The following is a 26,566-nucleotide window of genomic DNA, read 5'->3' as shown; positions in this document are numbered from 1 at the left end:
CTCCTGCCTCCGCCTCCCGAGTAGCTGGGACTACAGGCGTCCGCCACCCCGGCCGGCTAGTTTTTTGTATTTTTTAGTAGAGACGGGGTTTCACCGTGTTAACCAGGATGGTCTCGATCTCCTGACCTCGTGATCCGCCCGTCTCGGCCTCCCAAAGTGCTGGGATTACAGGTTTGAGCCACCGTGCCCGGCCTTCTTTTTCCCTTTTTTATGGACACAACAGAAACACACGTTGTCATGCCTCAAACTATTTTTTATTTGCAACTACATGATTTCACACAATTCTTTTAAACAACGACATAAAATAGATTTCCTTGTGTATAAATAACTTACATACACTCCATAAAGTAAATGCTCAAAGGTGCTAGAACAGATCGTCCACTTCTACAGTGTTCTCGTATCCAACAGAGTTGATGCACAATATATAAATACTCAAGTCCAATATTAAAAACTTAGGCACTTGACTAACTTTAATAAAGTTTCTCAAACTATATCAATATATCTAAAGTGCATATATTTTTTAAGAAAGATTATTCTCAATAACTTCTATAAAAATAAGTTTGATGGTTTGGCCCATCTAACTTCACTACTATTAGTAAGAACTTTTAACTTTTAATGTGTAGTAAGGTTTATTCTACCTTTTTCTCAACATGACACCAACACAATCAAAAAAGAAGTTAGTGAGGTGCTAACATGTGAGGATTAATCCAGTGATTCCGGTCACAATGCATTCCAGGAGGAGGTACCCATGTCACTGGAATTGGGCGATATGGTTTATTTTTCCTTCCCTGATTTGGATAACCAAATGGAACAGGAGGAGGATAGTGATTCTGATGGCCATTCCCTCGATACATTCCTGGCTTTTTTCTGGGCAAAGGATGCCACATTGGAAGAGGTGGAAATATAAGTTCTGAAATCTGTAAGGAAGAGAACACATTAAGTTTATACAAAGGAAAAATTCATCATCTATGTTCCAGATTTCTTATTAAAGACAAAGTTACCCACAATCCTAAGAGCACATCTAAGTGACATTCCTACTGTCAGGTCTAAATACGTTAAAAACCTCACGTGTAATAGGCGTATAATGTATAACAGGTGACCAATGTTTTCTGAATGCATAAAGTAATGAATAAACTCAAACATAGTACTTCCTAAACAACTTCAACCAGAAAAGACCAAAACATGGAACAAATGGAAGTTTGGACATACTTGTTTTACTCCAGTGGTTTCCACAGCTGGCTAAGCCAGGAGTCACTTGGAAGCTTTTAAACACAAAACATTGGAGCTGGAGGCCATTATCCTTAGCAAACTAATGCAGAAACAGAAAATCAACTACCGCATGTTCTCACTTATAAGTGGGAGGTAATGATAAAACTTATGAACACAAAGAAGGAAACAATAGACACTGGGGTCTATTTGAGAGGGGAGGGTAGGAGAAGGAAAAGGAGCAGAAAAGGTAACTTGAGTACTGGGCTGCATACCTGGGGATGAAATAATATGTACAACAAATCCCTGTGACATGTTTACCTATGTAACAAACCTTCATGTGTACCCCTAAACCTAAAATAAAAGTTAAAAAAAAAAAAAAGATAAACACAAAATGTTCATGCCCCAGCAGCGGTCTAATGAACAATAAATAAATCTCAGAACTAGAGGCCAGGTATTTTGATAAAGCTCCCCAGGTGATTCTGATGTAGCCAGTTTAGTATTTGGGAATAATAGTTTTAGATTATCCCATAAATCAGGTGGGCACATTAGGTTCACATTTATTCAAAGTGTTCATACCAGCAGTTTTAGACCTCTCTGCTCAGAATGCTGCATCTTCTTAAAATTCTGATTTCACTGATCTCTAATCTGCTTTTCTAAGTATAGGATTTTTTTAAAAAATTATATTCTGTATAGCATTGCATTCATGATAGAAAATTCAAAAGGTACAAAAGGGTAAACTGTGGAAAGTCCCTCTTTTTTTATCTCACCCTTTATCTTCTTTATCTTAATCCTTCTCAGGGGCAACTGACAACATTATTTTAAATATATCTTTAGAGATATTCTATCCACATCTATACACATTTTAAAAATATATATGTATACTGGATTGTATCCTGCTTTTACATTTGATAATAATACATTTCAGAAAGATCAATACATAAAGACCTTTCTCATTATTCTACAGCTAGATAGTACAGCAATGACTATAAATTAAATGATCTCCTATTAATGGGTCATTGAGGCTGCTTTCAGTCTCTTACTATTAAAAAAACAATGATACGCAATAAACAAAACAATGCTGCAATGAATAACAGCACAGTAAATTCTAATATAAGGCTTTATAGGCATATTTTTGTTTCTTTTGGTAAATATTTAATGCCTACGAGTGGAGCTGCTGAGTAACAGAAGAGATACACATTTAATGTTAAAAATTGCCAGTTTTTCGAACTGGTGGTACCATTTTACACTGCCACCAAGTTTATGAATCTAGCTGCTTCACATCCTTGCTAACATTTCACGCTGTCAGACTTTTAAATTGAGCAGTTCTGGAAGAACTAGTGTTTCATATGGATTTAATTTACGTTCCTCTGATGATAAATGAGGCCATTCACATAACTCCTTTTGTAAAGTGTTTATTCACATCTTTTGCTCCCCCTGCCCTTTTTTTGAGATTACAGCAGGATATGCCCATTATTTTTTATTGAGTCTTTTACCTTTTACTAGTGATCTGTGAGCGATTTTTTTTTTAAGTATATTCTGGAAATAAGTCCTTTGCAGATATATATAATGAGATATTTTGTCCTAGTCTATGGTTTGCCCATTTTCTTAATGGTTTCTTTGATAAGCAAAAAGATTAATTTTGATGAAGTCCAGTTTATCCATTTTTTTCCCTTATTACTTTCTTTTTGTGACCCTCTAGAAGAAATCTTTGCCTATCACAAAATAAAGATTGTATTTCCCTATGTTTTCTTCTAAAAGTGTCAGAGATTTATCTTTTACATCTAGGTACACGATCTATCTCAAATCAGTATTTTTGTGTATGGTGTCAGCTAAGTTAGGTTCTTTTTTTTTCCCCATGCAGATCATCCAGTTGTTTCTTGAAGACTTTCCCCATTGAATTGCTTTGGCACTTTTGTTAAAAGGGGAAAAAAAAAACCAACTGTATGTATGTGGGTCTACTTCTGGACTCTATCCTGTGCCATCAATATATTTGTATATTTTTAAACCATTACCACACTGTCTTGATGAATATATAATACCTCTGAATTAGTGTGAGCCCTCCAACTGATCCTTGTTTTTAAAAATTTTGAATCAATTTGTCACTTTCTAGAAAAAACCTTTTAAGGTGTTCATTGATACTCAATTGGATCTACGGATCTATTTCAGAAGAACTGACACAATCTTCATTTCTTAATTTGTGGAGACCCCTCTCTTGGGATGCCTTTTAGAAAACACTAGAGAACAAAAATTCCAAGCTAGAAATTTTTTTGTCCTTACTTGATAAAACTTTTTTAAAGCTTGTGGCAATGCCAGATTCAAGATAAAAATACTAGAAAGAAAAAAAATGAAAGTGGGCCATTTGCACTAGCTTTCATGCAAGGACTCACAGTAGTAGTGTTTCTCTATTATAAAATGTTTTGCTAATGAGTATTATGCCAAGTAGAAATGTTTTCCTTAAAAAGCACGGAAAGAGACACCTCAATTTCCATACCTTTCTGTTATCCTAATAGTCTTTCAACATGAGGAAAATAAATGCAATTTAATTTTAAAAGAAATCCTAAAAATTAAAGGTAAATTTCCTTGTAAAAAGTTAGCAGCAATCAATTTAATTTAAGACTTACATTCTTCCTTGAGTAACAACAAATAAAATTCTAAGGTAAAATTGCCACACATTTGGATGAATTCCAGAAAATTCAATATAGGTAATTTGCAATATATAATCCATCACACAGAGAAAAAAAATGTCTCAAATATTTATGGCAAGGATTTTAAAAATGATCCTGAAGTACAAATACTATGTTTATTTATTTATGTAGGGAATCTCTCTGGAAGGATACTGGGGGGAAAAAAACCTGGTAACGAATGCCTCTGTGGAAGTGCATAGGAATGGTGGCTGGGGAGAAAGAGGACTTCTTACTATTATACTGTCTTGTACTGTTTGAAGTTTCATAAAACCAGGTGCATGTTATAATATATACATATACATACACATATACATATATCCCTAAATTATGATAATCTTCAGAACTAATCTTCCCCTCAAGTCTAGGAAGAAGAATTCAACTGAGAAAAAAATGAGAAACCAAAAACTAAGTTACACTGAAATAATGTTCATTATGTAAATGTATGCTGAATTTAAAAGTTTAGTTTATCATACTAAAAACTCCAATATTCTGCTTCTTACTTATTAGGTCTAAATTTTCATTTTCAGCTCAACCTTACCATAAACCTGTATGTTTCACTACATTTAATGAAAGCAAATAAGTAAAAATAGGTACCTTTAAAAACTAATAATAAGTACATGTACAGAATAAGGCTCAACTCAAAAAATCTCTTTTAATTGTTCTTACTTTAAAATATCTTTCCTGTTGAAGAATGCTGTTGGGTCAACGATTTTTTAAAGTCCATTAAATGTTCTTTGGTATGCAGATAAAAGTAGTAAATAAGTGAATGGATCTGCAAGTGTAGGCACACTAGCTATATGACTTTTCAACTAGGAAAGCAAAATGGGAGACAATGTTTTAGGCTTGAGTAAAATATTAATTATAACATAATAAATTTAGAGAAGTTTCTCTTTAATCGTGGAAAGGGAGAGGATAGTAAGTTAAACCCAGAGGTATAAAACGAAGTGTTACATACTACAAAAAATAAGTGGTAACTTTTGAATAAGAAATTTTAAAATATCAGGAATGTTTTACCATCATGAATTTTCTACTTTTTGCCAATTTTTCTGAAATAAATTTATCTTAATTATTGTATAGTGAAGCTGACCTTTGATAAAATGACTGAGGATGCCTATTTACGTGCCAGAGAAACAGCTTTCCCTCAGCATCAGGGAAGGCAAGAACCATTATCCAGAATCTCAAATCAGAAACCTTGGGCAATGCCAAGCAGGACTACCTGAAAGGTCCTGGCAATCCCTGCACATGCCTTTAAAACTGAGCTGTTTCATGGTTACCTGGTACACAGGACTTGCGGCTGCAGTCACCGAATTGGGTTTCACTTCCATTTCCTTACTTGTTTCTTCATCTGAAGAAGAGGATCCTGAATGATAATCAGAGGTAACCTTATCAAGGGCCCTAGTAACTTTCCTGGAGATCTCATCCTTGTTCTCATCTTCGTTTTCAAAGCTGGCAACAATGAATGCATTGTTTTTCTCTCCATACCTAAGAATAAAATTAAAAACTTATAAATCTTGAAGTCACATCAGCAAAGAAAAAAATGTCCATAAAAACAATTAAAGAGACTGGACATGCCATCAATCCAAGGCAAAGAAGGAATCATCACAGAACTTAAGCCTACACATTTAATATCCTAATACAGCTCAATGCCAGCAAGCAAACCAGTTTTCTACTTCTGTTCTATCTAAGTATTCATAAAAGTAACCCCATTTTCTTTCCTTTTCTTTCTTTTCTACTAATTCCTAAAAAAACATTGTTTAAAACATAAAAAAAGTCCACTGTTTTGATTGCATTTTTGTATGTACCAATGAAACTGGTTATACAATAAAACATTCTGATGTATTTTTATTTTTTTGAGATGGGTTTCACTCTGTTGCCCAGGCGGGAGTGCAGTGGCACAATCACAGCTCACTGCAGCCTCTACCTCCTGGGCTCAGGTGATTGATCCTCTCACCTCAAACCTCCCAAGAGGCTGGGACTATAGGAGTGTACCACCATGCCCAGCTAATTTATATACATTTTTAGAGATAGGGTTTCACCATGTTGCTGAGGCTGGTCCCGAACTCCTAGGCTCAAGAAATACACCCACCTCAGCCAACCAAAGTGCTAGAATTACAGGCATGCACCACTGACTGAATTTTTTTTTTTTTTTTGGCGGGGGGGACAGGTCTTGCTCTGTTGCCCAGGCTGGAGTGCAACGGGCGTGATCTCAGCCCACTGCAACCTCCACCTCCTGGGTTCAAGTGATTCTCCTGCCTCAGCCTCCTGAGTAGCTGGGATTACAGGTGCCCACCACCACGCCCTGCTAATTTTTGTATTTTTAGTAGAGATGAGGTTTCGTCATGTTGGCCAGGCTGGTCTTGAACTCCTGACTCAGGTGATCCACCTGCCTCAGCCTCCCAAAGTGCTGGGATTACAGGCATGAGCTACCACGCCCAGCCCCAGTTGTACTTATAAATGTAACATACATCCTAGCAATTTAAGTCACAGATCAACTAGAAGTTTCCTATAAAACTGACTTTAACCCTAATTAAATAAAAAAGGGGGCCTGTGTTTCTTATACTTATACTTACAAAAATGAGAACTGAGGCAATTATTGAGATGAAAGAAAAAAGATTGTTGCTGAAGAATATAGAGGTTTAACTTAAATTATATTGCTTACTTCAGAGTCTCCTAGGATAACTATTCACCTCTCATCTTAATTTTTTTTTAAAGTAAGACGAAAAAGTCTTGTTATTCTTCCAAAACATTTTTCAAGATTTTTGATTTTTTTTTTTTAAGTTGTCAAAATATGTAACCTACACTGCTGGTTACTTAAAAAAAAAAAAATTCTGATATGTAGGAAAACAGTGTAATAAACTCAAGTAAAACCAAGAGTTTTTACTCAGTGGACATAGGAGAAACCCACAAATCTATTTAAATAGATTGCACAATGTCAACATTATGAAACAATTTCTAGCATCAGGACAAAGGACATTGTTAAGTAGTTCTTACAAAACACATAATTAAAGTTAGAAATGCAATTAAAGTGATTCTAAATTCGAAAAAAGATAAAAATAAGTAACTCTAAGAAATAATGTCAAGCTTTTGATTCAATAAAAATAGTTAGCTGATGTTAATTCATTTCAAGACAGCACTTGTCTCAAATTATTTCTGAATCAGAATGGTTATCTATGATAAACTGCTATAAAGCCTTTGAAAACGTACATGAGGCTGGGTGCAGTGGCTTACGCCTGTAATCCCAGCACTTCAGGAAGCCTAAGTGGACAGACTACTTGAGCCCAGGAATTTGAGACCAGCCTGGGCAACATGGCGAGACCTGTCTCTCAATTTAAAAAGAAAAGGAAATTTATGTGGAAATCAAGTAGTCTCATAGATCACACAGATAGATGAGTTCTATTTCTGCAGATAGGTATGCTGTCTTCCATTCCTATAGGCCAAATGAAACCATAAATACTGCTTAAATATAGTACATAACTTCGCTTTTCTATTCTTTTTCAGTTTACCTCATAACAGTTGCTACAGGGGCTGGGTGCAGTGGCTCAGGCCTGTAATCCCAGCACTCTGGGAGGCCAAGGTGGGCGGATCATGAGGTCAGGAGTTCGAGGCCAGCCTGGCCAACATGGTGAAACCCCATCTCTACTAAAGATACAAAAAATTAGCCGGGCCTGGTGGTATGCGCCTGTAATCCCAGCTACTCGGGAGGCTGAGGCAGGAGAATTGCTTGAATGTCGGAGGCGGAGATTGCAGTGAGCTGAGACTGCGCCACTGCACTCCAGCCTGGGCAACAGAGCAAGACTCCGTCTCAAAAAAAAAAAAAAAAAAATGTTGCTACGGGATGGTGGAAAGGGCATTAGACTAATTTCTCATTGTGGCTCTGCCACTAACTAGCTCTGGTCACCAGAAGCAAGTCACTTAATTTCCCTAGGCCTTAGTTTCCTATATGCCGGATGAGGAAGCTGGAGCTGGCTAGATAGTGGCTGATCTATGGCTGGTGACTCTTCATAGTATAAAATGCCTAAACAGAAGCTGGACATGGTAGCTTACACGTGTAGTCCCAGCACTTTGTGGGGTCAAGACAGGAGGATTGCTTGAGCCCAGGAGTTCACAATTACAGTGAGCTATGATCATGCCACCACATTCTAGCCTGGAAAACAGAGCAAGACCCTCTCTCTAAAACAAAACAAACAAATAAAATTCCTAAACAACTGAGTTCCTCCTCACAACATAAAATCTGTGTTCTCTAATTTCAAGTTTACTTAGCATAAGGTTTTAGCAATACACATTTACTCCATGTCCTCTCCACATTTCAAGACAATCAAGGGTTAATTCATGTGTTAATGACAGTAATATAACAATGGCTTAGGCCTATCTTCAGTTTTGCCCATTAATGGAATCAAAAATCAAAAACGGAAAGGCAAGAAATTTGAGAAAAATTCCTGCCTTTGTAGAAATAGAAACCTCAACCAAGGGCAAATATCTAATGATTGAAGGATCAGCATTATTAGCTCAGATTTCTTTGACACCCAATTTGGTTCTGCATTTTTCCCTTTGAACTATTTTGGTATGAGGGCTCTCTCTTCATGGTAAGAGAAGCTGCTGACTATACTACTATAACATTACAATGTGCAGTCAAGCCCTTAGGATAATTAGTAACACCTGGACAACTTTTAAACTTTCCATTTTTCGATGATCACTGGTAAAATATCAAGGCTAATTTAGTTATTTTGAAACAATCAATAGTATCTAACACTCTGTATTGCAGGGGGAAAAAAAGGATTGCAGAAATCACCAAAAAAAAAAAAAAAGTTGTAAAATATGTTGAGTAGATAATGAAGTTGGCATCTACTCTCAGAACTTCTCATCATAGGCAAGATTTATTTCTATTCTGTATCACTAAGTGATAACCTTTCTAACTATATGGCATTCTTTGTACTCTTGCAACATTGTATTCTGTCAGATAGAGTAAGTGAAGACTATGAAGAATGTTGAGTGCATCTCAATTTTTTTAAACAATCTTAGTCTCTAGTATGCCAATGAGTTACTATTTTTAAAGATTCTCAGATATTTGATCAACTGTATACTTGCTAGATCAGCTTTAATTTTCGAAATATCCGTCTTTCCAGTTTTGGTGAAAAAACACTTCTCAAAGTCTCTTTTTCCTCTGTTAACTTATATCAACCACCTCTACTCAACTGCTAATACGTCTTTCTTTTTGGGGTTCTGTTATTGAATGAACACCTGACATTCACAGGTGATTTCTATTAGCTGTGAAAAAAATCACATCAGAGCCAATGTTTGGCAAAATAGAAGTCTACTGAATGCAAAGGTTTTCTTCGATTAATAAGATGAAAGCAAAGTAGTAGTTTTTTCCTGCCAGGCATCATCAAGTAATGAAATGGCTACTGAAGTAGAATGTCTGTATAACTAAAGTGTTTATGTTCAGGTACTGAGACTTATTTTAAGCATTTTAAATACATAGGTCCAAAATGTTTGTATAATTATGCAACTTGTTAAACATCCTTGGACATAAAAACTTTTCCCTGATGGTTTAGGATCATTATATTGAACATAAACTTTTGATTGTGTGATAACATAATTGTGCTGATTTTTTAGCTTTTTCATTTTTGTCTCTGTGTAAGATCATATGACATCTTTTGGTAGCATCTGACTGATCAACCCTCTTTCAAATGCTGCTTCTCATATTTCATGGGTTAAGAAACCACACAACTAACTTAAAAAACTATGTGTTAAATAAGAGTCAACTAGGATCTAAGTGCAGGTCAAATTAAAAAGTAAACAATTCAATATAGTAGCTTTTTGACAGCTATTTCTTATAAATGGATGTCTTTTGCACAGGTTCAATGGCCAAAGTTTTCCAACTCTAGCCTAAAGCAAGTCCTTAATTAGTCCCAGAATCTAAAAATGTTTATTTTCTCAGACCTAAATCTGAGATGGCTTGCTCCCCTATTTTACCCGAGAAAGAAGTATTGGAGAATGTTTATCACAAACCTCTACCACCTACACCTGGTTTCCCAAAGCAGTAAACTTACACCAACCACTGGCAAATCAGGTAGTAACCTCAAGCAGTGGTCCTGACAAAAGTTAATGGAAGAATAACCATGTAATTCAGTTCTCATGTCTTCACCTCCACCTTCGTTGTTGGAATCAGGTCAGTCTGTGACCACCTTGGGAGTACATAGTTAGGGTTCCTTCAAAAAGCAGCTTTACTACAATCAGTTAAGAGGGCAGGTGGTCAGGTGAATTGTGCCTCAAAACCAAATAGAAACATCCTAAAGGTAGAGCCACAGGAAAATTCTTGCAGGAGTTCTATGCCTCTGTTCATCTTCTTCCTGCTACTTAGAACATCCTTCCCACCTTGTCACCTGGTCAACCATGGCTCATCCTTCACCTCCCAGCTCAAGTATCACCTACTCAGTAGTCTCCTCACCAGATGCAGTAACTTTCTACTTTGTGCAACCTACCACTGCATTTTGTACACATTTCTGTTATAGCATAAATCAGATCAATGTAATTTGCTTACTTTTCTTCTCCTTAATTTCAAACTGAACTACCTAAAAGCAGAATGTTGCTTTCATTTTTGAAAACCCCACAACTGAGTGCCCGGTCCACAAAGAATGGCTTTTGAGTGAGTGGAATTCAAAAATATTTCATACCTAGCACTGATCTTTCACAACTCTATTCATTAGGAGATGAGAAAAATAACTTCCATTATGAAAATAAAACCACGAAAGTATCACTCAGTCACTTACATAACCAAAAAGGGGAGGCCAGGAGCAGTGGCTCACACCTGTAATCCCAACACTTTGGGAGGCCGAGGCGGGTGGATCACGAGGTCAGGAGTTTGAGACCAGCCTGGCCAACATAGTGAAACACCATCTCTACTAAAAATATTTTAAAAATTAGCCAGACACAGTGGTGGGCACCTGTAATTCCAGCTACTCGGGGGGCTGAGGCAGGAGAATCGCTTGAACCCAGCAGGCAGAGGTTGCAGACAGCCGAAAATGCACCATTGAGCTCCAGCCTGAGCCATAAGAGTGAAACTCCACTCCAAAGAAAAGAGGAGAGAGGGAGAATAAACAGAAACAGAAACACACCAAAAGTGGTTACCCAGTATTATTTGGAATTAGCTTCTTAATTTGAAGATAAACAGACAAGTGCACCACCAATTAAAGATAATAGACACCTCACGGAATCAAGGTGTCTACTTCTTGGTCCATAATAAGCTTCCTGGCAAAGCACTACTAGAAAACCCCTGCCTAATCAGTTTCTTTTTTCAGCTGTAAAGCAGGAATGTAACCAGTCCTTCAACATCACCTCCAGAAAAGTATTTCATAAAATTTACATCTGAGAGAGTTAAACCACCAGCTCCTGGCCATAAAGATACACAGGCAGGTTGTACATGACAGCATGTCATAAAATTAGTTCCAGCATGGTCATCAGTTCAGCATCCAAACTTGAGAACTCACCGACAGCACACCTCACATGGGTCCACCCAGAGAGTGAGCTCCTTTGGCAAGCCCAGGTCACTATACAAGATGCAGCTGTTTTCACAGGCTTTCAGGACATCAGGATCAACTCTCTGAAATTTATTGACACGAATACATCTACAACAAAGTGGAGTTATATTAATGGATTTAAATGAATTTAATCATAAACGCCGTTAACATCTATTCATATTTGCCAAGGTGACTAATAAAATAGTAATAAAAAATACCCTGGTAGAGAACCTAGGAGCATATCTATCCTAAACAGATAATAAATGTGAACTACAGACACAGAGGCAGCCTGAAAAAAAGATGGCACCTATGTGAGCCCAAGAAAATCACTAGTACTGCGTCTACCTCAGTCTACCCAGAGACTTGACTACCCATGTACATTAAATGAGCAAGGAGTATGAAAGTTGCATGAAATTTAAGAACTCTGAAGACGAAAGTTTCTATAGGCCAAGTTCCTATACAAAAAAATCTCTAACAAAAGGCCTCATCTAATGTTTCAGATGATATTTGGAAATGCTTATGACAAGTTCTGATCTGTCATTAACTTGCTTTTATATCTCAGATAATAAAGTGGTAAGATGACACCCTTGCTTTACCTATAACTGTTCTATATACGGGATAAGTGAAGGACACAGATTCATTCATATCACATACTAATGATTAAAATACCTAACATGTTATTGGCTTATTTCATTTAACTTCTATTTACCCAAGGACTTTTATTTAAATAGCTGTCAAAATTAAGTGAGGAAAATTTCTAAACCAATAAAGCCTCTGTCTCACCTTTTTTTAACCTATTATACCACACCTACCTAATGGAATATTTAAAGGTGGCTTAGAGTAAATACAAAAAATATGCATTCTGTTTAATGTTAAATAAGCATTCTGATTAAGTAGGGAAATAGGGCCTATGAAGGAAAAGTATTTACTGCCTACAATCAAGAATCAATCAAGAGAATTTGGATTTCAGCACTAATCCTAGTATTTCTCAGGTGAGCTTAGTTAAGTCACTGTATCTCTTCCTCAGACCTGAAACTATAAAACACGGAAATACAAGTTAATTGATAAATAGTAATTATACTGTAAAACATAATGATATAAAGACTACATGTGCTATTTAAAGTTTTTGTAAAAGTTAAGTTATTAGTTGGTTTTAATTTCTATTTAAAAAATGAAAATTTCTCAATAGAATAACTAGGAATACGTGTTTCTACATAATATTAATAAAAACGCTTTTTTAAAATTTATTATGCAATGGACAATTTCCTAAATGCTTTGCATGTATTAACTCTTAATTCTCATGATCATCCTGTGAGTTACTTTTTTTCCTCAGCATAAAGAAAAAGGGAGGCAGAGAGAGTTTGAGTAACTTCCCCAAAATTATACAGCTAGTAAGTGATGGATCTAGGGTTCAAATCCAGGCCACTAGACTCCAAAGAGCAAGTTATTTCCCTAATACTCAACTCTGTTTATACGTACCTATCTTAGCATCACCATTAACTATATAACAAAGGAGAAGTGAGAAAAATTATTTTCTAGTATGTAAAATACTGCTTAGTCCTTTTAAAAACATGGTCTTATGGTATAGATTCTAATATTATATAGGGTAATTCGAAAGATCCCACGTGCTCTGGGACCAAAAGCGGTTAAGGATAAAAAGATATATCTTAGATGTGTTTTTCATATCTACAATGAAGGTGATAACAGGCTCTAAGCTTACAAATTATATATAAATATAGATGCTTAAACAGAGACTATGCTTCAACAAAATCTGCATACCTTACATATTTTGTACTGTTTTTTTCACTCTACATACTGAGTACTTACCCATTAACTACTCTTCGAAAACAAAATTTTAAAAGTTGCGTAAAAATATTCTCATTTACTTAATGTTGACAGTTTAGTTCTTTCCAATTTTTGCAATTACAAAGTGTAAGAAACATCCATATTCATACGTTTGTCTGCATTTCTAATTATACTTCTAGAATAGATTCTTGGGAGACTTATTGTTCAAAAGGTATGACTATTTTTACAGGTCTTGATAATATTGCCAAATTGCTCTCCACACGTATCTTATTTATATCGCAGCAAAACAATTTCAACTTACAAACATTTTGTAAGAGAAAGAACACTCCAGCTACTCTATGGACTGAAGAGTCTCCACCTAGTCTATGGACTGAAGTTTCCACTAACTTGGTTAATCTTATATTCCATTCATTTTTATAATAGTAACAACCCACTATTAAGTCTTTAGAGTTTTCTACTTCAAATACAGCTTTAAAATGACTCAGTAATGATACTTCTGATCACATGCCAATTTAATCTTGTTTCAGTTTTTTTCTCAAGTTTTTAGAATTAATGGAAATGAAATTGTACAGCTTGACCTTTAAGTATTTACTTGACAGTGCCTCCTTTTTCAGTAATAGTATGGTGGCTTGGCACTTCCAAAAAGCCTTCATCCAATGTCAATTAAATCGAAGTAAAAAGCCTCAGCAGTTCTAACTTACAAAAGCTGTTCACTCTATCAGAAATGAAAATACACAGAAAAAAATTAAGAGAATCAAGTGATAAGATAAAAAATGACTTGAGCCTGTGTAAGCATGTACATTTCTATTTTAATTCACATTTTCCAATTTACTGGAAATGTCTTTGGATTTAAAATGAAAAGGAAAATATTCTATTTTGATTCTCTTATTGGCAATAGAACACAAGCTCACCTGATTTTCAGTACATGAGAAATTAGCAAATAATATGTTTGCCTCCTTTCTAGACTCCTTGAATAGTCCTGTACTTTCAAGAGCTCAGTGGCAGAAAGGAAGTCCTTCTGACATCAAAGCACAAAGTGTTGATTTGTGTAGGAAACTTTGGGGACATCAATATAAACAAATAAAAGAGAATTTCTGTAGTTATCACTATAGTCACTGCTCCACTTTTATTTCTTGTGGCCACATCCACAAATGGGACAGTGTTTGACAGCTGAGTTTAGCAGAACATTCTCAGCTGAGGTTCCTGAGCAGTCACATAAATACTAGAGTGAGCATGCCAGGGCATGTTTTATAGGAGTCTGCTCTTCTTTACTTTAAGCTATAAATGTACCTTATAAAGCAGAGTACAAAAGACAGCTGCAAGTGAGAATTATCTTCCTTCTCAGTGCCAAAACAGTGGTAGCACTGCGGTGTGCAGAAAGCCCATGAAAATATGGGGTCATGTAGACCTGAGTTCAAATCCCAGAACTTTGGCCAGGCATGGTGACTCACGCCTGTAATCCTAACATTCTGGGAGGCAAAGGCAGAAGATCGCGTGAGGCCAGGAGTTTGAGACTCACCTGGGTAACATAGCGAGATCCCACCTCTACAAATTTTTTTTTTTTTAAATTAGCCTGGTGTGTTGGCGCATGTCTATAACCCTAGCTACTTGGGAGTCTGAGGCAGTAGAACTGCTTGAGCCCAGGAGTTTGAGGCTGCAGTGAGCTCTGGTTAATACCAATGCACTCTAGACTGGGTGACAGAGCAAAAACAATACCACACACACACAAAAAAGCCCCCAAAAAAGCAAATCCCAGAGCCAGCATTTACTAGTCGTGGATCACAGGTGAGTTACATTCGTCTAGAAAATAGTTACACTGGCTTCTACCACAAATACATAAATGAGATTATTCTTGTATTAACAACGTATCAGGTGTCTTAATAATCTGAGTTTCCTTTTTCCATAAAACTTTTTTTTCAAAGAGCATAGATCATGTAATTTACTTTTAGATACAAGATTCACTTCTTTCAACTCCTACCATGCCCATTAATGTGTTATTAGGGGTCCTCTAGAATTGTGAAAATCCCTAAGTACATGTGATAAACAGAAATGCACTATTACGAGCCAGGCTATAACCACAAAAGACTAACTCCTATGACCCCATAGCATTGGCCCCCTGTGTCCAGGCAATGGGACTCCACCACTCCACTAACAAATACTTGTTTTAAAATGAGTAAGGAGAAAACATACAAACACCCCAGAGTTCTATATTTTGCAGATGAAACACCTGTAGACATGGTCTGCACACCCTTCAATCATCTGGCCTTGAACCCACCTCAGGGGTTGATCAGCCTCTGCTTAATCCAATCTAATCCTTTACCTGTAGGCCTGTCCTTTCGATGGTTTTTCTGGATACCAGTGATTTTTATATTTTTCTTGAAGTATTAGGGTCAATTTCTCAGCAAACCTCTCAACTGCCTCTTTTTTCAACTTATCATGTTTTCGAACTAGCCTTGTGAAAAAGAAGACAACGGCAGCAATTTCGTTCTTCATTTTTTTTTCCCTGCAAAGATAAAACATGTTTTCTCAAAAAACCAAAATAAAAAAACTGGGAAGATGAAGCTCTGTAAGATATACTTCCTTTACAGCTCTCCCCTTCTCCTCCTTCCAATTTTATCTTGTATTTCTTTGGCTTATATCTGGAGTAGAGAACAATCTACTTATCTTTATGCCATAAAGGCCTTATTATAAAATACTACTTAAAAATCTTATAACTTAGCTTCATGGAGAAGTTCCATAAACAGAGCACATTACTCCTGTTGGCTAAAATAAAACCAGATCTATCAGTAAAAGAAAAGTACTATAATAAATGATACTACAACACAGATTTTACTGTGTGTCAATATTTAGCTGCGATAATCTAAGTTTAAAATTCTGTGAAATGATTTGAACTTTAAAACATAAAAAAAGTCTACTTTAAAATCTAGAACTGTAGAGTTGTTTTATAACAGAAAAGTTCGGCAGTTCCTAAAAAGGTTAAACATAGAGTTATCATATGACGCGGTCAATTCTACTTCTAACTATTTGCCCAAGAGAAATGAAAACACATGTCCACACCAAAATCTTGTACAGAAATGCCCATAGCAGTATTCATAATAACTAAAAAGTGAAAACAAGCAATATGCCTACCAACTAAGGAATGGACAAATACTGTGGTACACACATGTATGGAATATTACTCAGCAATGAAAAGGAATGAGTACTAATACAAGCTACAATATGGGTGAACCTTGAATACAGAAATGCCCACAGCAGTATTCATAATAGCTAAAAAGTAAAAACAATCTACTATGTTTACAAACTAAAGAATGGACAAACACTGCGGTATACACATGTAATGGAATATTATTCAGCAATTAAAAGGAATGAGTACTAATATAAGCTACAACATGGATGCACCTTGAATACATCAAACTAAGGGAAAGAAGTCAGTCACAAATGACCACATATTGTACGATTCTATTGATATGAAATATCCAGAATAAGCAAATCTATATAGACAGAAAACAGATTAGTGGCCTAGGGGTAAGTGGGATGCCGAGAAAAGGAGCATTGCTAATAAGTACAGAGTTACTTTGTGGGGTGATAAAAATATATACTAAATTTCACTATAGTAATGGTTGTACAACTTTGTGAATACACTAAAACCACTGAACTATACATTTTAAATGAGTGAATTGCCTGGTATATAAATTAAACCTCAAAAGTGTTATACATAAAAAACTTCAGCATTGACTTTCCGTAAGTACTCTTTCAGGGAGAGATACATTTATCCAGAAGTTAAGAGACACAGAAAATAGTGGCTCTATCAGGACATATTTAAGAAATGGAAATTCAAGTCACCCACAGAAAAACAAACTAAAAAAATAATCAGAGATTTAGCTACATTTTGGATTGCCTCAAAGGACTTTAAAAATGGTATATCTGATTTACCATTGATTTATCCTTAAAGGCAAACCCTTGTCCTAAGATTGTTTTGATGTATGTTCTGTCTCTACTCAGTGAGCTCATTCATCTGGCTGCTGTAACCTGGAGTTATTAAGATGCTGCATTCAGTAAGCAACATCACCTTTTTAGGGAGCCAATTACGTATTAAAGACATGCAGCCTCTGCTATGTTTAGCATAAAAACGACTAACCTAGCAGTAGTTTGTGTTCCCACATTTCAAAAAAAAATAAAGCTGATTATTAGCTTTCTTTTCTCAAACTGCTCAAGTCTCTCTTCAGAATGTGACTCCTTTACTCCAAGTGCAAATTCAAACAAGGAACCTCACTGTGAAATAAATTCTACACAGTTATCTGAGAGGTGTGCTGGTAGCCACAGATAGCCTGATGCTGGAGGGGAAGGCACAAATCTTCCTTCCAGAACCCTAGAATGACAAATTCACCTTCTACAGCCAGCTACCAGGCACTGGGCATGGGTCCACACACGAGTGTGCAAGTACACATAACCCCATAACCCCAGCTCACCACGACTGCTGTGCAGCCTCCTCCTGAAAAATGTGAGCCATTTCCACTTTATAAAGCTATATTTATATTCCACCACCATACGATGGAAAAGAAACCCCAAGGCAATTTAACATACGGGTTGGGAAGAAAGTTTTGCTGATGGAACTACATTAGCCTCCACTCCAGCAAAGCAAACAAGGAACCACACTAAAGAAATTTACTGAATCTTTAACTAGATCATTCTCCTCATTCATTACATTTGCCAACTATGTGCCATATATCTGAGTTCTGCATTTTTGTTTGCTCTGCTTCATATAAAAAAAAGACGAAGGGAAGAACCACTTAGTGGTTGCTTTTGGTTGTAACACAAGATGACTCATTTGGACTTTGTTTTCCCCGTTTGAAGAAATGATGGCTGGAACAGCTGAAAAAGAAGCCCACTCCCACCAGTATTCTAGGAGTACCAAAAGGTGAAAGAGGGAGAGTTACAGTCAGGGAGAGAACCACCAGAGGCAAGCAGGGCCAAGAAGACCTCAGGCGTCTTGAGTGAGTAGGCGTCCTCCACCCACACTCAGAGCAAAAGGCTCCCATTTTAAATATCGCACGGTGACGTCATCCTGGGACCTCGTCACCGCGGCGGCTGCTCCTCAAGTTCTACTTTGTTCCACAAGGCTCCTCTGCTCACGGCTGCGTGGATAAAACCCAAAAGGAATGAAGCTCGGCCTCGCAGGAGTTTATAACTTTGTGCTTTTCCCTCCCTTGTAACGAAAAGCTAATCGCAAACGCTTCTAGGAACACATTTTTCTCCTGATAGACGTTCCCAAGGTGGAGGGCGCGAGAAGACTGGCCCGTGGGGGAGAGGAGCCCCTGCCCGGCCTCGGCGGCGCCACAAAGCCGGCTCCAAACCACGAAGAGGGGAGCTAATTTTCCAAGGGGCCAGGAGTTGGACTTTTCGAAGCCATCGAAAGCTGCTGCTAGGCTCTCCCGCCGGGGTTGTAAGAGAGGTAGGTGAGGAGGCATCACACATCTCCACCCACTCTTGAAAGAACCGCCTTGAGCTGCGCCCAACTTCTGCAATCCCGGTTTTCCCCAAGTTCAAGGGGAAGGGCCCTGGCGCCCAATGCCCAGCCTCCCCGACAACATCCTCGCCAGGGTGCGCCCGCCCCGCCGGCCCCGCGGCTCCGCGGTCCCCGGCGGGCGGCCCTGGGTTCGAGGACCCGGCTTCCCGGAGGCGCGACTCTCCAGCAAACAAGCGGGGCTCCAGAAAACCCACCGACGCGAAGGGGGTGGGCAGAAGGTGGGAAGCGGCGGGGCTGTCGCCCACCCGGAGGCGGAAGATAACGCGCTGTGGAACGTGGCAGGAGCCTTGAGGCGGCGTCTTTTTCCTCAGGCGCCCGCCGAGGGTCCCGCGGAAAGCCTCGCGGGCCGCCCTCGCGGCCCGCAGCCCTGCTCTGGCCCCGAGCGGGAGCCCATGCAACCTGGTTCCATCCCTTGCCCCTCCCCTGTCCCCGGTGCGCCGCCCGCCAGCGAGCCTTCGACGTGGCCGCAGGGGCGCCGGGACCACCCTCCCCCGATACCCACAGCCCCGCCATGTCTGCCTTTCCCCGGCCCGGTCTCCTCACCGCCGCTGCCGCCGCCGCTCTCCGGCCGGAGATTCGGCGGCCCAGACCGTGTCCTGGCCGGGAACTGAGGGCTCCGCCTCAACGGGCCCGCGCTCGGCAACAGGGAGCGCAGCGAGCCTCGTCCGGCGCGTGCGGCTCCCGCGTCGTCGGGCGGCCAAGCGCGCGTTGAGAGGACTGGCGGGCGGGCGAGCGCGCACACGAGCGAGCTCAGCCCCAAAGCGGCGCGCAGGGGGCTCGCGGCCCGGAAGAGGGGAGGGGCGATGACCCGGGAAAGGGTTGGCGCCGCGCGGGATCGGCTCGCGCGCCTGAGGGGCGGTGCCGGGGGCGGGGCTTCGCCGCGAGGCCGCCCCTGAGCCCCGGGCCTAGCCGCACCGGAGGCGACACACCCTCGCCCTGTCAGGAGCCAGGCGCAGATCCTCGACCGCGACGGCGCGGTCCGTAGCACCGTGGGCTTCCCTCCCCGGCAAAGAGCGGCGCTGAGGGCCTGTGGAACCTCCGCCCGGCCGCCCTACGTGCGTCAGCGCCTTCGGGGGGTCGCGCGGGCTGGGTCCTTTCGGCTGTCTCGGCCTTTTGTTTCCCCCTCAGGTCTCTCCACGCTGCACTTGACACCCTCAGGGCTGGATGGCGAGTGCTAGACCCAGCTCTCTAGACCCGGGGTTTCATGGGGGCACGGACTCGACGGGAAGGGGGACTTTGCATTTATGGACAGATCCTCATCCTTCTTGCTGTCGTTAATTACACGCGCGTTCGCCGTGCAGCCGCCCTGCCGTATTTTAGGCGGTTGTTGGCACTCCTAGTTGGGCCCTTCCCTGGCCCGTCACAGCAGGGACTGCCTCCTGTGGACGCTTGTGTGCTGCCCTGGCACCGGCCACTGTGTTTTGCACAAAGGAGAGGTTCCAAGGATGCTGGCTAAAGGAATGAAGCCTTGAGAGTCCAGGCTTTCTATTTCTGAGCCACTCTACTCAAGGACTTCCCAGATGGAAAGCTTCATCTTTGAGCAAATACAAATATGGAGAGGGAACATTAACTTTCTGAAGAAAAGAAGGAACATCTTTGTCAACCTTTTATATTGAGTTAGCACCATGGTCTTAGTTTTGGGAAAGCACTTTCATACGTCCAACTGGCGGGAGAAATACAAGATATTCCTACCTTTTTATTATGATTTTTAAAAGAGGGCTAAAACACGCTGTAAATTACTTGAGAACTGAATGTTCAAGTTATACATACATTGGCCAGATTCCTTACTGCCCACTAGGCCTGGGAGCGTGTTTTCAGCTCAGTTGTATGAATGTTTTAAATTTTTATTACTGATGTTTGTTGTTATAGCCTATTAGCAATTCAAAATGATAATTTTTTTAGCAGCAATAAATATACCATCCCCCAAACAGTACAATAAACTTTATTTGTAGAAAAAAAAATTACACTGTTCTAGGACTAAGTCTACTTACTGGTACATTTAAAGAGGATATTTACACCTTGGAGTCTTCTAGGAGGTGTGAAGGTGTTTTTATTTTAAAATCATAAGCTGATAAGGTTATTTTTACACATAAAGGCCTTTAATTCTGCAGTTTCATAAAATAGCTAGGTAACCACCCACATTACTCAAAATTTGTCCAGAAATTTCTATAGTTTAGGATTAGTATTTTGTGTAGTATTTATAAATCTATGGTCCACATTTTCCAGTCTTAGAGCAGTACCATATTCAAAAAACACCGGCAAGAACCTGAAACCCAATTTCAAAATGACTTTTAAAAAATTCTCAGGCTGGGCACTGTAGCTCATGCCTGTAATCCCAGCACTTTGGGGGATCAAGGAGAGAGGATCACTTGAGCCCAGGAGTTCAAGACCAACCTGGCCAACACCATGAAACCCAATCTCTACAAAAAATACACAAATTAGCCAGATGTGGTGGCACGCTGCTGTAGTCTCAGATACTCTTGAGACTGGGGTGAGAGGATCACCTGAGCCCAGGAAATTGAGGCTGCAGTGAGCTATGATGACATCATGGCACTCCAGCCTGGGTGACAGAGCAAGACTCTGTGTAAAAAAAGAAAAAAATTTCTCACAGCTGAACACTGTGAAATAGACACATAGCAAACAATGTATCTTAAACAGTTTTTCTCTCATCCACTTCTCTTGCACACACAGTATTTGTTTTTGTCTCTTTCAAAACTTGATCTACTCTTGTGTGCTTCAGATGCTTTGCCCCAGCTCTCTTTCCTTCTGAGTTGGAATCACAAAATCACAAATGAATTGGTCTGGCAGGGCAAAGCCCTCCTCTTTATGGGACTGGAAGAGGAGAGTTGCTATGAACTAAATGTTTGTGTCCCTCACAATGTTCATATGTTGGAGAATAAATCCCCAATGTGATGGTATTTGGAGGTGGGGCCTTTGGGAGATACTTAGGTTCTGAGGGTGGAACCTTCATGAATGGGATTAGTGCCCTTATAAGTGGAAGCATGAGAGAGATGATCACTCTCTCTGCTCTCTTGCCAAGTGAGGATACAAGCAGAAGTCAGCAAACCAGGAAGCATACCTTCACCAGACACCGGATCTGCTGGCACCTTGATCTTTAACTTCCCCACCTCCAAACTGTGAGAAATTTCTCTTGTTTACAAGGAAAGAAAAGAAAAAAAACAGTCTTGGGTACCATCTTCTCAATTCACTTGTCAAGTTTGAATCTGAATACAAACCACTTTTTTTTTTTTTTGAGACACAGTCTTGCTCTGTCCTCCAGGCTGGAGTGCAGTGGTGCAATCTCGGCTCACTGCAAGCTCCACCTCCCAGGTTCATGCCATTTTCCTGCCTCAGGCTCCAGAGCAGCTGGGACTACAGGCACCAACCACCATGCCCAGCTAATTTTTTGTATTTTTAGTAGAGACGGGGTTTCACTGTGTTAGCCAGGATGGTCTCTATCTCCTGACCTCGTGATCCACCAAAACAGTCACTTTTATAATGGACATGGAGGATTTTGTGTTATGTTAGTTGCGTTAGCTATGTAGAGAAACTGATATGTAACATAGAGGATGTTACATTACATAGCATATGTTACATTACGCTATGTAACATCAAGGAAAAGTGTGTGCAGCCTTCTGGGGCCTTTGGAGGTCCAACAAGTAGGATCCAAGACTATAATTTGAAGAACACTTCAACACATTTCTTCAAAAATGTCCCGGATTTAGCCATGTAACTAAATTAAAATAAACTAAATCTACTTCTCTTGCGTTAGCTTCTTAAATATCCATAAAGCAGCAGTGGTTAAAATATAAGGATAAAGAAAATTTGCTATCTTCATTATTTTCTCCATTACATCATGCAATAGAACTGACTTCCAAAAGTCAAAACACAAACTCTCTTGATGAATGAGGCAATGGAAACTGGGCACACCAACCTCCTATTTTGAGTTGTGTTTTAACTGTAGAAACTGTCCTCCCTACCTCAAAGAGGCCTCAAACTTGGCTCATCTTTTTCAGAAGAAAATGTTTTGATCAAACTTTTCATATTATTGTTTGATAATTGGTTAGGATTTATGTGAACTAGGTTAGGGTGATGTATAACTTACGATACTTGAGTGGGCTAGACACTCTATGCTTAGGTAGAGCTTCATATTGGAAATCCCTGGTGTAAAATTTCCCTGCTTGGCAGGAGAGGTGCCATTGTTGTTGTTGTTGTTGTCGTTGTCGTCGTTGTTTGGCAATACTCTCTTATTGTCCATGCTAGCAGAGAAACTGACTTTTATTAGTGAGTAATGCATAAACTCCTATCTTTATTTTAGTATATGTGCTGCCAAAGCAAGCACAACTCCTATCTTTATTTTAGTACCACAAAATTAAGAATATAAGAATATAGGTATTCAGGCATACCTCAGAGATATTGCGAGTTCAGTTCCAAACCACCACAATTAAGTGAATATTGCAATAATGCAAGTCACACACTTTTTGATTTCAACTGCATATTAAAGTTATGTTTACACTATTTGTAGTCTATTAAGTGTGCAGTAGCATTATGTCTAAAAAGTGCTTAATTAAAAAATATTTTATTGCTAAAAATGCTAATGATCATCTGAGCCTGCAGGGAGTCCTAACCTCTCCGCTGGTGGAGGTCTTGCCTCGATGTTGGTGACTGCTAACTAATCAGTGTGGCGGCTGATGAAGGTTGGGGTGGCTGCGGCACTTTAAAAAAAAGACAGTAATGAAGTCTGCTCCATTGATTGACTCTTCTTTTCATGAAAGATTTCTCTGGTAACTTGCGATGTTGTTTGGTAGCATTTTACTCACAGTAGAACTTCTTTCAAAATGGGAGTCCGTCTTCTCAAACCCTGCTGCTGCTTTATCCTAAGTTTACGTAATATTCTAAATTCTATGTTATCATTTCAACAATGTTCATAGCATCTTCACTAAGAGTAGATTCTATCTCAAAACACCATTTTGTAGCCAGGCACCGTGGCTCACACCTGTAATCCCAGAAACTTGGGAGGGATCGCTTGAGTCCAAGGAGTCAAAAGGCTGCAGTAAGCCATGATCACACAACTGCACTTCAGCCTGGGCAACAGGAGACACTCCTCATTCATTCACATTTTATCATTAAATTACACCAATTCAGCCACATCTTCAGGGTCCACTTCTAATTCTCTTGCTATTTCCACCCCATCTGCAGTTACTTCCTCCACTGAATTCTTGAATCTCTCAAAGTCATTCATGATGGTTGGAATCGGCTTCTTCCAAACTTCTATTAATGTTGATATTTTAACTTTCTCCTATGAATTGCGAATGTTTCTAATGGCATCTACAATAGTAAATCCTTTCCATAGGTTTTCAATTTACTTCGCTCAGAGCCATCAGAGAAATCACTACCTATGACAGCTATAGCCTTATAAATATAGTTATTTTTCTTTTCTTTTTCTCTTCTTTTTCTTTTTTTTTTTTTTTTTTGAGATGGAATCTTGCTCTGTCGCCCAGACTGGAGTGCAACGATGCAGTCTTGGCTCACTGCAACCTCCGCTTCCTGATTAAAGCAATTCTCTGGCCTCAACCTCCCGAGTAGCTGGGATTACAGGCACACACCACCACACCCTGCTAATTTTTGTAATTTAGTAGAGACAGGGTTTCACCATGTTAGTCAGGCTGGTCTCGAACTCCTGACTTTGTGATGTGCCCACCTCGGCCTCACAAAGTGCTAGGATTACAAGCATGAGCCACCACTCCCAGCCATGAATGTATTTCTTAAATAATAAGACTTGAAATTCTAAATTCTAAATTATCCCTTGATCCATGGGCTGCACAATGGATGTTGTGTTAGAGGGCATGAAACAACATTAATCTCCTTGTAGATATCCATCAGAGCTCTTGGGTGACTCTTCATGCCCTCTAACACAACATCCATTGTGCAGCCCATGGATCAAGGGATAATTTAGAATTTAGAATTTCAAGTCTTATTATTTAAGAAATACATTCATGGCTGGGAGTGGTGGCTCATGCTTGTAATACTAGGTAAATTATCAATGAGCAGTAATATTTTAAGAGGAATTTTTTTTCTGAGCAGTAAGTCACTTAAGTAGGCTTATTTTAAGTAGGCTTAAAATATTCAGTAAACCATGTTGTAAACAGATGTGCTGTCATCTAGGCTTTGTTGTTTTATTTCTAGAACATAAGCAGAGAAGATTTGGCACATTTCTTAAGGGCCCTAGGGTTTTCAGAATGGTAAATGACCACTGACTTCAACTTAAAGTCACCAGCTGCATTATCCCCTATTAAGAGAGTCAGCCAGGCTGGGCGCAATGGCTCAAGCCTGTAATCGCAACACTTTGGAAAGTTGAGGTAGATGGATCACTTAAAACCAGGAGTTCGAGACCCACATGGCGTTCAAGGAGTTCAAGACCAAGAGTTCAAGACCAATAGGAGGTCATGGCCTATATGATGAAACCCCATCTCTACTAAAAATACAAAATACAAAATTAAAATACAAAAATTAGCTGGGTGTGGTGGTGCATGCCTGTAATCCCAGCTACACAGGAGGCTGAGGCAGAAGAATCGCTTGAGCCTGGAAGGCAGAGGTTTCAGTGAGCCAAGGTGGTGCCATTGTACTCCAGTCTGGCAACCTGGGTGACAGAGCAAGGCTCTGTTTCAAAAAACAAAAGAGAGAGAGCCAGGCTATGCTTTGAAGATCTGAAGCTAGGCACTGACTTCTCTCTAGTTATGAAGGCCTAGATGGCTTCCATTATAAGATTGCTTTGTCTCCATTGAAAATGTGCTGTTTAGTGTAGTCACCTTCAACCATGTTCTTAGCTAGATCTTCTGGATAAATTGCTTCAGTTTTTCTATCAGCATTTGCTGCTTCGCCTTGCACTTTTATGTTATGAAGATGGCTTTTTTCCATAAACCTCACGGACCAACCTCTGGTAGCTTCCAACTTTTCTTTTCTTTTTTTTTTTTTTTGAGACAGAGTCTCGCTCTGCCGCCCAGGCTGGAGTGCAGTGGCCGGATCTCAGCTCACTGCAAGCTCCGCCTCCTGGGTTTACGCCATTCTCCTGCCTCAGCCTCCCGAGTAGCTGGGACTACAGGCGCCCGCCACCTCGCCCGGCTAGTTTTTTGTATTTTTTAGTAGAGACGGGGTTTCACCGTGTTAGCCAGGGTGGTCTCGATCTCCTGACCTCGTGATCCGCCCGTCTCGGCCTCCCAAAGTGCTGGGATTACAGGCTTGAGCCACCGCGCCCGGCCCTTCCAACTTTTCATCTGCAGCTGCCTCACCTCTCTCAGCCTTGGTAGAATTGAAGAGACTTAGGGGCTTGCTCCGGATTAGGCTTTGGCTTAAGGGAATGTTGTGGATGGTTTGACTTCTATCCAGAAACTAAAAATTTCTCCATATCAGCAATATCATGCTATCTTATCGTTCGTGTATTCCCTGGAGCAGCACTTTTAATTTCCTTCAAGAAATTTTTTTTGTATTCACAACTTGGCTGACTGGTTGGTACAAGAGCCCTACCTTTCAGCCTGTCATCCGCACTAAACTTAATCATCTGTAGCTCTTGATTTAAAATGAGAGATGTGTGACTCTTTTTTTTATTTGGAGACCATTGTAGGGTTATTAATTGGCCTAATTTCAATGTTGTTGTATTTCAGAAATGGAGAAGCCCAAGGAGAGGGAGAGAGACAGTGGAATGGCTAAGGTCGGTGGAGCAGTCAGAACATATGTGACATTTATCTATGAAGTTAACTGCCTTATATGGGTGCGTTTCATGGCACCTCATAACAATCAAAATAGTAACATCAAAGATCACTGAT

The 26,566-nt window shown here is 39.7% G+C and overlaps 2 protein-coding genes across 3 annotated transcripts; one reads left to right on the top strand and one right to left on the bottom strand.

Moving 5' to 3' along the window:
- Positions 1 to 235: 235 nt before the first annotated feature.
- On the bottom strand, positions 236 to 19,532 carry BTG3 (BTG anti-proliferation factor 3). Of its 2 annotated transcripts, XM_025379062.1 has the most exons (6): positions 19,287 to 19,482; positions 15,537 to 15,719; positions 11,381 to 11,518; positions 5,168 to 5,375; positions 2,307 to 2,314; positions 236 to 910 (listed from the first exon to the last, which is right to left on the bottom strand). In XM_025379062.1, the coding sequence occupies exons 2-6, from the start codon at positions 15,707 to 15,709 to the stop codon at positions 775 to 777; spliced, it is 663 nt and encodes a 220-aa protein (XP_025234847.1). In that variant the 5' UTR covers positions 15,710 to 15,719; positions 19,287 to 19,482; the 3' UTR covers positions 236 to 774. The 2 variants fall into 2 exon arrangements, with proteins under 2 accessions (XP_025234847.1, XP_025234846.1); XM_025379061.1 differs by lacking the exon at positions 2,307 to 2,314 and having other exon boundaries at positions 236 to 917; positions 19,287 to 19,532.
- LOC112620452 (basic proline-rich protein-like) lies at positions 18,224 to 20,694 on the top strand. Its single transcript, XM_025379063.1, has one exon. The coding sequence runs from the start codon at positions 18,785 to 18,787 to the stop codon at positions 19,352 to 19,354; it is 570 nt and encodes a 189-aa protein (XP_025234848.1). The 5' UTR covers positions 18,224 to 18,784; the 3' UTR covers positions 19,355 to 20,694.
- The last annotated feature ends 5,872 nt before the right edge of the window (positions 20,695 to 26,566 follow it).

This window comes from Theropithecus gelada, chromosome 3 (assembly GCF_003255815.1).
Source record: "Theropithecus gelada isolate Dixy chromosome 3, Tgel_1.0, whole genome shotgun sequence".
NCBI classification, from domain to species: Eukaryota; Metazoa; Chordata; class Mammalia; order Primates; family Cercopithecidae; genus Theropithecus; species Theropithecus gelada.
The sequence above is the reverse complement of the archived record's forward strand: the minus strand, read 5'-3'. Positions and strand labels throughout refer to the sequence as shown.